The sequence below is a fragment of the Anas platyrhynchos genome, chromosome 3, assembly GCF_047663525.1.
Source record: "Anas platyrhynchos isolate ZD024472 breed Pekin duck chromosome 3, IASCAAS_PekinDuck_T2T, whole genome shotgun sequence".
NCBI classification, from domain to species: Eukaryota; Metazoa; Chordata; class Aves; order Anseriformes; family Anatidae; genus Anas; species Anas platyrhynchos.
In genome coordinates, this window is record NC_092589.1 from 100,082,983 (window position 1) to 100,094,463 (window position 11,481).

The 11,481-nt window shown below is 44.4% G+C and overlaps 1 protein-coding gene across 2 annotated transcripts; it reads right to left on the bottom strand.

Moving 5' to 3' along the window:
* Positions 1–1,715: 1,715 nt before the first annotated feature.
* On the bottom strand, positions 1,716–10,680 carry FAM110C (family with sequence similarity 110 member C). Of its 2 annotated transcripts, XR_003496591.3 has the most exons (4): positions 10,285–10,680; positions 8,919–10,067; positions 5,269–5,569; positions 1,716–3,070 (listed from the first exon to the last, which is right to left on the bottom strand). XR_003496591.3 is itself a non-coding variant. In XM_027455151.3 (3 exons), the coding sequence occupies exon 2, from the start codon at positions 10,057–10,059 to the stop codon at positions 8,959–8,961; it is 1,101 nt and encodes a 366-aa protein (XP_027310952.3). In that variant the 5' UTR covers positions 10,060–10,067; positions 10,285–10,680; the 3' UTR covers positions 1,716–5,569; positions 8,919–8,958. The 2 variants fall into 2 exon arrangements, 1 of the variants encoding a protein (XP_027310952.3); XM_027455151.3 differs by having other exon boundaries at positions 1,716–5,569.
* Between the last annotated feature and the right edge of the window lie 801 nt (positions 10,681–11,481).

The window sequence follows — 11,481 nt, forward strand, 5'->3', positions numbered from 1 at the left end:
CTTATTTCTCAAAGAAATCCACTGGTTACCACAAAATGGGGTACAAACGCCCTATATAATAAAGGATTGTAGGAGGGGTCTTCATTTAATAACAATGTTCTTAAGCTCAGCTGTAGCCCAAGGATACTGGTACTGGTGGATGAAAAGTTCAACATGAGCTGGCAATTTACACTTGAAGACCAGAAAAAGAATTCTGGGCTGCGTCAAAAAAGTGTGGCCAGCAGTTGGAGGGAGGTGATTCTCCTGCTCTGCTCTGCTCTCATGAGACCCCACTTGGCGCACTGTGTTTGGTTTTGAGTCCCCTGAGAAAAAAAAAAAAAACACATTGACATGTTAAAAGCGGGTCCAGATGATGGCCACAAAGATGATCAGAGGGCTGGAACACCTCTCCTATGAAGACAAGCTGAAAGTTGGCATTATTTAGCTTAGCAAAAAGAAAGTTCCAAGGATACCTTATAGCAGCCTTCCAGTACTTGAAGGAGACCTACAGGAAAGATGAGGAGAGACTCTATCAGACTGTAGTGATAGGACAAGGAGTAATGGTTTTAAATTAAAAGAAAGTAGATTTAAATTAGATATAAGATATTAGTTATATAAGGAAGAAATTCTTTACTGTAATGGTGGCTAGGCATGGGAACAGGATGCCCAGAGAAGCTGTGGATACCCCATCCCTGGAAGTGTTCAAGGCCAGGCAGGATGGGGCTTTGAGCAACCTGGTCTAGTGGGAGGTGTCCCTGCCCATGGCAGAGAGGTTGGAACTGGGTGATCCTTAAAGCCTCTTTCAACCCAAACCGTTCTGTGATTTCTATGATATTCACGGGCTATGACGACTCCTTCCTCCCAAAGGCAGCAATACTGGCAAAGGCTTGCTAAGGGAGGTTAACCCACACAGAAAGGGGGAGGCACAAATTGTCTCCCTTTTCTAGACTTGCTTTTTATCCTGTACTGACAAAGGTCAGACAGGGTTTATGCTGGGAAGGCTCTATGTCAGTGATGATAAATGTTGCTTTTTTTATTATTTTTTTTTTGTGGAAGAGCTTAATCTACACAGTGAGCATCAGTCAGCTCTACCTCAAGTTGCATTCAAACACTTGTCATTGAAACACTTCCACCTGAGCAGGTTAGGCCATGCCAAAATGATAATTACACATCTGGAGTATACTGGTCTCTGGTAAAAGCTTACTGTATACCATCATTGTTTCTCCTGCTTTCTTCACAGAATGCATGCACAGGGAATTAACATCACATACATTGAATTCTTCCTATGGAATGCAGTCAAAGGAAAACCTGTTAAGGTTCTGGAGATATGTTATTTTTTCTAAGCAGAACTTCAGGCTCACTGCTTGGGCACTGGCCATGCTTGCTTGTGATGGATGTGGTATTGCCTGCAGCACATAGTAGTTTTTGACAGTGAGGAAAATCAAATATAATATCAAAGTCTGGAAAAAAAATACTGCCCTTTAGAACCAAACAGTGCATCTTTTGGCCATATTCTAGAATGAAAATATCAAATTACTGTGAAACAATCCTGGCTTCATGTATTTCAAACTTACCAAGAACCCTTGGTTCTCATACAGGGATCTTGGTATGGCCAACACATCTGTAGCCTCACTCAGAGCAAGTAGGTAGTGGGATACTAGCTTTAAAATAATGGTATGCTAATGGAAACAGAACAATAAAAAGATATTTTTCAAGAAAAAACAAAACAACAAAACTAACTCTCAGTGTGGTATTTTTATTTGTATGCACTCAATAGTACACAGTACATTTATATGTCTATAAATACAGAAATGTAGGAACTTGCATACCAAGTCTGAGCAGTACTCTATTTCACAAGATTCAAAAGAAGATGTGAGAAACTTCATATGAGGCAATGACAGGTCAACCTCCTCCCAGGGAAGTTTCTGCTTAATGCTAATTGTTGTAATGTTTCTCCAAATTCACAAAACACGAGGGCTATCTCCCTTTGAAAAGTAATACATGTATAATAGAACAATCTGTATTTGTTACATATAGATCTCTGTACAGTAATATTTACAATATATTGCAAGGATTCCAGTCTTTACCTGATGTCTTTATTGCAAATATTAACGTTTAGGCCATAAAAATCAGACTTTGTACCTTTTACATGTTATGTTACGGCTGTGGATATTGTCCTGTCACATGGTTGGAGCACGCTGAAACACTTGGGTGTAAATAGCAGTTAGCACTGCACACTTGCACTCCATTTGACAAAATCATTCAATTTATGATTTGTCTTTGCCCTCAGCCCCAGTTTTAGGTTTCCCAAAAGAATAGAAATCCATTTCCAAACTTCTGATTTACCTCAGTGGCCTGCTTTACCTTGCTTTATCACTAAAGTTGAAAAAAACAGCCCTTCCAAATCTTGTCTTTTATAGCAAAGTAGTAAAAACATCTTGAGGACTTCTTTTGGGAAAAGACAGGTAGTGACTAACAGTAGCAATTTTTCCTCATTTTGATGGATATGAGTGAAACACCCAACAAATGGAAGAAAAAGCCATCCCATGTAACAGTAAGAGGAGCTGAATGAAGTACTAACCTTTGGAATAAGCACCAAATCATTCATTCACAAGAGGTATGGAGAAAGAATGATTGTCATCTACTGCCTTTCTTGGCATACTGGGAAAAACAGGTTATTAGCTTATCCAGAAGATATTTTTAAATAGAGGGAATCCATAGCTTACCAAGGGAAGATCTTAGATAGGTCCACATCTTCTCTGGAATAAACGATACCTCAGAGGGCTCAGGGTTCCTATCAAAGCTTGAACAAAGCAAGGGAAATTTTGCCACATATAAATGTGGAAAGTCATCACAACCACATTAAACTGTCCATAAAGATAAAAATGGGGAATTAAAAAAATATTCAGAATGGGGACAGTTCTGGTTTCACTAATCTCTGCCAGGAAACATTCATTGATTTTGATAAAGACTGATGTTCAGTACCTTCAAGCCAATTGAACATTTCTACCGTTGAAAGCACACTACCAATGCATCTTCTATTTTTTTTCCTAGCATTATAATCTTAACTTCAAAGTTGAGAGCCGCTCATCTGAAAAAGTGAAAACAAACATAAGTTTGAAAATGAAACTAAAAATCTTCCTTGGATACCAAACAAAATAATTCTCTTGTATTGTGGTGGGGCACCAACTTGTAATGCAAAAGATTTTTCCTGAGCTCTAAACCATCTACAGTCAATTCATATTTTTAAAGGCAAGCAGGTATCAACCTCTGACAAAAGCATCTAAATACTTTGCAAAGTGAGCATGAAAAGAACAGATACAGCAGGTTACGTTCATGACTAATAAACCTAGTCTGTGTCCCTTTATAAATTGCACTTTCAGTGCATAAATCATATTAGCAGCATCTTGGCTTGTAGTTTTCTGAGAATCATCCTTAAATAATAATGTAACAGAAGCACACAGAAATTTCATTATTTAACAAGGATATCCCTGTGTGATAGCTTCTTTTTACATTTGCAGAAGCTCACTCATGCAAACTATTTGGTTTTCACCTAAGTTTAAACCAGGCTCAAAAATTATTGTATCGGGAAGTGTTATCTGCCTATCTAGACAACTTCAGACATGCAGACCTTAGTATGTGACACTAGAAAACGAAGACAAATGCCTTGCATTCTCAAACTGTTGCTGTAATTGAGAACTAACTATCCAGTGACTGACAAGCACATTTAAAACATATGTAAATGCAACCCGGCCATCTTGTTGTGAATTTAACTGCTGTCAACTGCAGCACTTGATGAGCGCTTCAGGGGCAACTCTGTCAGCGTGCCACGTTTGTGTAAGTTCAAACGGGAAACTGGGCCTCCCACGTCGGATGTTTTCTAGGAGTATTGCTGTTCACTCTTGCCCTTTCCTCTCCTACAGGTTTATTTACCGAGAGCAACAAACACTTTAAAAATGCAGCTCAAGTGCTCATTTGGGCTCTGCTTCCACCCAGCCGTGCTGGCAGCTGTTTTGGGCCAGAAGAGGCACCTTGAGAGCTGTTGGTGTGCAAGCAGAGAGGAATGCGGAGAATGAAAGCTCCTTTTTCTGGACTCCTCACAGCCAGGTGAAGTCTGGCACGGCAAGAAGGACCCCATGCCTCTGCAGGACGCCCCACTGGAGTCCTTGCTGCACAGCTGTCAGATAGGCCTTGGTGTGACTGAAAGGGCAATGGGCCTACACTGGTTTCTTTTTTTTTTTTTTTTTTTTTTTTGTGGTTTGTAATATCCACAAAAAAAAAAAAAAAAAAAAAAAAGCTTTGGTCTCAGACATTCTTTATTAAGTAGCGACAAATTGCATTAAGTATCTGGGGCATAGCCATAGCCAGCAAGGTTCCTGAATTATTGCAGAAGGCACCGTTCCCTACACTGATGATCCAAAGTACTTTTTATCAGCTTTTGAAACACATTTCACTTGGCCAGTTCAAGTGAAGCATTCCATTGATGATATTGAATGCGGTGCTGTCTACACTGGATCTTTTCCCATGAGGACATCTACTTGGCATGGTTGCACCTATGCCCTAGCACATCCTCTTGTGAGATGTCACAGTGCAGGGATGCTGGCCTGCACATCCTGAGTACAGCTCTACTCCAGACCCACACTAGGGAAGCGTGGCCTTGCATAGCTTAGGATACAGTCTCCTACTGTGATCCTGTAAGCCCACTGCTCACTCATGGTGCACAAAACACAAGGTATTGAGCCACCAGCTGCAAAGCACTGGAACAAAACCCTCTCTAGTAGAGGCAGAAATATGTTGCAAGCACAGTAGAGGAGCCCATACAAATGTGAATTGTACAGTTCTGCAGCACTGCAACAATAATGCCAAACCCTCTCTAATTTTTGACTACCTGTTTCTTAGAACTGAAAAATACTCAGGCAGTGTTTTAGAAGCTATTCCTCCCCATTGGCTGAGGAGGGTGTGCGACAGAGCAAGCTAGATGGACAAAAGGTACTCCAGTGTGCAGCGAACAGCCTTAAAGAGAGGCTTGGCAGGGATTTACCTTACAGCATGTTTGCCAAGCACACCAGATAAAGCTGCCACAGTCCTCACCAGCCAGGTAGACAACATCTCCTTATGTCAGGATGGGCCCTGGTCAAACAGGCCTGGTGGGACGGGACCTCTGGGAGGAGTCAGCTGGCCTGCAGGGCGAGGCCTGAGCCAGGGCTCATTGCCACTTCATCCCCACTTTCTCCTCCCATCCCTGGTGACAAACTCATTGCTGGGGAGAGACGGGTGTGCAACACGGACCTTTGCCACATCCCGGAGCGACATCCTGGGGCGGTGACCTGATGCTGGATATTTCTGCCAACAGCATGCTCTGCTTTGCCAGGAGCTTTCATTTCCTACTTCCTTGCCGTGGCACAGTTCATGATTTCAGCTTGTCGTCATGCTCTCGGACACCCTTTGTGCTTTTGACAAGAGTGAGGCTGTCAAGAGGGACAGGGGCGAGGGAAGGAGGCCAGAAGAAAATGCTAAACTTGAACAAAGTAGCCATGAGGGAAGAGTTTCTTCCTGTGCCTGGTTTTGTTCAACTTCCAAGTCAAGGATTCTGATGAAAGAGAAAAAAAAAAAAAGTGTCATTTATTATTTATCATATCAAACAGCATTAGGTGATACTCCAAGGCTTTTATTCAGCTGCTTGCAGTTATTGTCAACATAGTAAATTCCCCTCCCATGAGATCTCCATGTGAATAATTAAAATGCAAGTAAGAATGGTGCTGAAACACAAGGCTGCATAATCCTGATTCAAGCCAGGAAGGAGGATGATCTGTGAACCCCTTTCTTGGAGTCAAGCAGAGCTGATAGTGAGAGGAGCCAGCAGAAGTGAACTGCAGAGGTGAATTCAGGCAACATCCTACTGTGAAAGAAGCAATGCTCATCTCACTGAGGAAATTTGTGTTTTGAAGCCCACAGCCCACATTCAGACTCTGCGCTCATCACTCTGATGAGACGTGTCAGGGAACCTGATCCTTCAGGTAGTTGTTTTACTTACGCAGTGTCCCACCAGGCTCCAGAGAGCTCATGAAAAATTAAATGGAGAACATAAAATATGAATGAGGTGCTCACCAGCCCATACAAGCTATGCAGTTCTCTAAAGGTAGTTTAGACGTAATAAATGCTAGATTTTAGAAAAACAGGCTTTTGCTTCTTTCTCCAAAGAAGCTGTAATACTTTTCAAGCCTCTCTGTAAAATAAGGTGCCTTCAAGAATGTGTCTCAGAGCCACAAAGCCAAATATGTGGATATTGTAAAAAAATGTGTGTATCTAACTTGATGCTGCATTGCCAGAGAAAATGCAAAACTGAATGAAAAGATGAACATTTGGGTATACATTAATGTAAAAACCGTAACTAGAGGACTCAACCTGAGATCACATGAAGATAGCTTAAATTTTGCCTGGTAACTATAATATTTAACATATGGTAACTTGGTGACTCCTGTCCCTTATTCTAGGTGTTGTGCCCTGGTATTTTTAGCTGACCTCACTGAACTTTTTCTGGTTCTGTGGCCTAACTGGTATTTTCTTTTTCAGAAAGTGTCCACAAATTAACCTGGAAACAATCATAGACCTACTACTGAGGTGTATCAGCTGAGAGTCAGCTCTAGTATTATGTTTAAAATTAGGTTTATAATATGAACCGTGTGGATTAATGTTTCTTAGACTGCCAGAATTTTGGTTCCAAAGAAAATTGCTGCCAGTGTAAAGCATTCCCTCATGTTCTGCTCTGATTTCAATTTAAATGGGAGTAAGCACCATTGCTAGGGGTACGGAACAGCTAAAGGAAAATCATTCCTAGAACATGTGGTTTCTAGAAATTAAAATTACTGCAGAATGATCATATTTGTCCCTTGAACTTCATGGTGGTCTTTTTACCACACTGTTAGGCTAGCACTCTTTGTGAATGGTTATTTTGTCTTAGGTGTTAAAAATAAATAAATAAATAGACATTGACTAAGCCTTTGTGAAGTTGCACCAGCTCAGCCCCTGGATAACAACTTTCCCCTTCCTGCCCTGGCTTTTGCCCTGGTGAAGCACCCTCTTGTCCTCAGCCTCTGAAGACTGCATGCTCCTCAGGGTGGTCACCAACATCTCCTGTCTCAGCTGCAGTGCTGAACATCCTCAGCACCATGCAAATGGATGGGGAAAGGCCCAACTGCTCCCTCCTGAGCAGGCTCTGGCATCCTGTGGTGACGACTGCTGTTCTGGACCTGGAGCCTACTGCTCACAAGGCCACGCAGGAGCAGGCAGGTTTTTATTTTGCTTCCCTTCATGGAAATTTGGTTGGTTTTGTTACGTGGCTCCTGCTTGCAGTGGAAGAGAGTGAGCTGTGCCATCCGTCCTCAGTGTTTTGTGAGGCCAGCTGTGGCAGCAAGGGTCACAACTGGCCACCTGCACTGTTTTGTTTTGTGTATCTCCCTTGCCTTTTATCACAGAGGTATGAGCAAGGAGGAATGATCAGAAGAGCCCTTTCTTCTCTCTGACGTAATTTGGGAAAAGATCTGTCACATAACAACGCTTCTTTAACTTGTCAGGCGGAGACCTGACAATTGCTCTTATCTAAAGCAGCTGGAAATGTTGGTACAAAAATGTCTCTCCTTCCTTGCTCTACTTGCAGGACAAAAATATCCTTTCAAGAAGAATACAAATTTTAAAAATTATCCACTTCTCACATAATTAAAACTATTTTAATTAAATAAATGGATTTCTGCATTTCATAGATTAAAGGAATCTGGAGTGACAGCCCCACATCCACGTGAGAAAGAGGCTCAAGCATTTCATTGCTCCCCGTTCATAAGGCCTACACTCACTCTCAAGAGCTGTACCTGCACTAAGTGATGCTCTTCTCATGTACCAATTACAAACTGTCAGAAAACATACATGTAATCCTTCACATTGAGAACTGTTCATGCAATTTTTAAAGACCATACTGTGGTACTTGTCCTAAGGGCTTCAAATATTGGAAGGAGAAAAAAATGTCTAGTAGACCATCAGTACCAAAATCCCCAGGAACACAGCTCCTTGAGATCAGATGCAAAATAAACACAGCTTTGACTAAAACCAGGATATCAGATTTCGCTAGGGCTAAATTTATTCTACTTCACCGTGTGAAGTAATTGTTTCCCAAACCTCGACGCCACACATTTGTATTACTTATCTGTAGTTTTACACAGCAATGTATCCCTCTATACAAAGGAAACCACACAACTCATTTCTAGCCACCGGTACCAAGCCGCACAGCAAAACACACTTCAGAAGAGCCAAATCCACTACGATCAAACAGGACAGATAACATATGCTAGGGGATCACCTGGAGCAAACTTTTATGGTCTGCACAGCAAGAAGACTGATAGCAGTAGTACTCGCTCTGCTTTGCTTGCCTGAGAGTTGGGGTGTCTATGTATAAGCAAAAGAAGGGAACAAGAAGAGTGCGAGGGAAAGTAAAGAGGGGGAAGCTGTAGCATTACGGTATAAATACAATGTACTCCTAATTATTAATAGTTTCAGTTCAGTCTGTTACATAAGCTGCTGTAATTAAGGGTTGAATACTTTTCTAAGTCTTTTTTTTTTTTTTTCAGCACTTAATATAGCAGAAATACAGAAAACAAACTATTTACAAAGCAGGAGTCTACAAAAGACAGACAGCCCTCATAGACACTGACGCTTTGATTTCTCATAGGGGGTCTGATCTCAGTCTGGCGAGCTGTACTTGCTTGCATTTTGTTCTTTGCAATGCCCCAGATTTCTGCTTTGCAAAAATGCTATATTATGACAAGTAGTCTACAAAATACAAGTTCCCACCACCGTTCATAAAAAGACTAAAATAAATTATGAAAAGTCTAGTGCGCTAAAGAGGAAAGAGAAATGTATAAATCAACAGGGCGAGGCTTTGCACACACCTTGAGTTTGCCAGGCTGCAACGCATGCTGAAAGAAGCCTTCATGCCAGCTCCTGCATCGCCTTATTAGTCTCCTTGGCTTTCTTACACGTGTACAGCCACTTGATTATCCGAGCATTGCGCTCGATCACAGAAGTGCTGCTCGGGACCTGCTCGGTGAGTTCGTCCTCCAGCAGCCCCTCGTCCCCGCTGTGCCTTGTGAAGTCGCTCTCGGATGTTGCCACACTGATGCTGCGAATCTTGAAGGAGACGTTGTCAGACACCACCGAGAAGTTCTCTCTCCCCAGATCCTCGATGACCTCCTGCTCCAGGCCACAGTACTTAAAAAATGTATCAAACTCAGCGAAAGACTTGGAGTAGCGAGAGCTGATGTCCGACTGGGAGCGATGGAGACCTCTCCTCTTCACCTCCTTGACCTCGTCAGCAACTACTGTCAATGCTGAGGGTCTCTCAAGCTCTGTTTTGCACAGCCCCGGGGTTTGGGTGCTCTCAGCAGCAGTCTGCTCAGCCCCATGGCTGCTCGGCTCGTGGTCACTGTGCTTTGCCACGGGCAGCTCTTTGCTCTCGGTGCTTGCGGTGTCCTCCATAATGACTCTGGGCATCTCAGGGGAGGCCAGCTGCTTCTCCTTTCCAGGCCCTTGGAAGAGCCTCCTCACCAAACTCCCTCGTGTGCCGTCCTGGCTCTGGCCTCTCCCCTGCTCACATTTCTGCCGGTAGATCACCAGCGAGTCCGGCCGCATCTGCCTCCTGGGGGTGCTGCGCCTGGCTATGGGGGGGCCGTGCTGCAGGGGGGCACGGCAGGAGCACGTCGCCTTCGCCCGCTCCAGCGGCTTCGTGCCCTTCCCTCTGCCCAAGTCCCTGTTGATCTTGCTCTCCACCGAGCACGCCTCGCTGCTGCTCTCCGAGGCCGAGCTGAACACCGTGACGGGCTCCTGCTTGGTGCCGATCACCTGCTGGCTTTTCACGTACTTGGCCTTGTCGGCTGCCAGCCTCTCCACCGCGCTTCTCCTGCCGGGGGTGCCTGCCCCCATCTGCCTGCGCAGGTACTCGGGCCCCTTGCTGAGGAGCCGCACGGTGAGCGAGGAGTGCAGGTCGGGGATGGCGTGCATCTTCACAGCCCGGCTGAGCGGTTCGGCGGGCATAGCACGTCCTGCGTGGGCAAGGCACCAAAATAAATAAATAATAAATAAATAAAACCACCACCAGCAACAATAAAATAAAATATTAAAAAAAAAATAAATAAATAAAATAAAATAAAAAAATAATAAAATAAAATAATAAAAAATAAAAAATAAAAATAAAAAAATAAAGTATAAAAAATTAAAAAAATAATAACACCCCCCCCAAAAAAAACCAACAAAACCCACCCTTATGCTCTGGACCCTCCGTGGACAAAGCCCCCCGACTGCAGCTCCCTCCGGCCGCCGCCGTGGGCTCTCTCTGTGCTGCCCCACGCAGCCTCCTCCGCGCACCCACCCGCGGCCGTGCCCGGCCCCCCCCGGCCCCCGCAGCCAATCCCGGCCCCGCCGCGCCGGGGAGCGGCGCTCGGCACGGCCCCGGCGGCGGCACCGGGGCAGGGCTCCGACGGGGGCGGTGGGGGAACCCCACGAGGCCGGGGACGACGTGCGTGCTGCTGTCGGGGGGGTGTCGGCGATAGGGCGACGCGGCGACTCGGCGGCGACAGGATCCGGCGCTGCTTTGCCCTTCAGAAGTACAGGGCAGAGTTCTCCCCCCCCTCCCTGCCCGCCCCGTGCCGGCAGCTCCCAGCGGGCAGGGCAGCTGCTTGCTGTGATTTAAATATGCGAACGTGGAGGCAGGCACCTGGGGCGGGCTGGGAGCTCGGCTCTGCCTCGTGGAGCCTGGTGAGAGATGGGTCTGCCCTGTGCTCGTTTGTAACTGAGTCGGACAGAGCTTCCAAAGAGCTTCTTTATTATTTATTTATTTATTTTATTTTATTTTTTTCTAATACAGAAAACGTAAGCCGGCTTACATCTGCAAGGTTTTTCATTCACGCTTTTTTTTTAATTATTATTATTATTATTATTATTTTTAATTTCTTCTCAGAAAGAGCAGTCAGGCATTGGAACAGGTTGCCCAGGGAGGTGGTGGAGTCACCGTCCCTGGGGGTGTTGAAGGAAAGGTTGGACCTGGTGCTTAGGAATATGGCTTAGTGGGTGACATTGGTAGTAGGGGGATGATTGGACCAGATGGTCTTGGAGGTCTTTTCTAGCCTTGCTGCTTCTATGGTTCTACATTGTCTATTAATCCTTTGTGATTATAATAACAGAACATGTGGTGATCGACTTCTATTCAATATTTACAGTCACCAAATTGTGGCAAATGCAAAGGGAAAGATGGAATACAGAAAAAAATTACTAGGCACCATCTATGTCAAGGAAGCGTAGGTCAAGAGTTGGGTATGGATGCTCTCTGCACCCAGTGGAAGGAAATAGTGGGGGTCTGGGCACCTCTGGTACAGGGAGATGCTTTGCTCTGGTGTGGGAAAGTGATAGCTTTTGTGCTTACACCAAAAAAAAAAAAAAAGAACTGTCCCAACAGAGCCC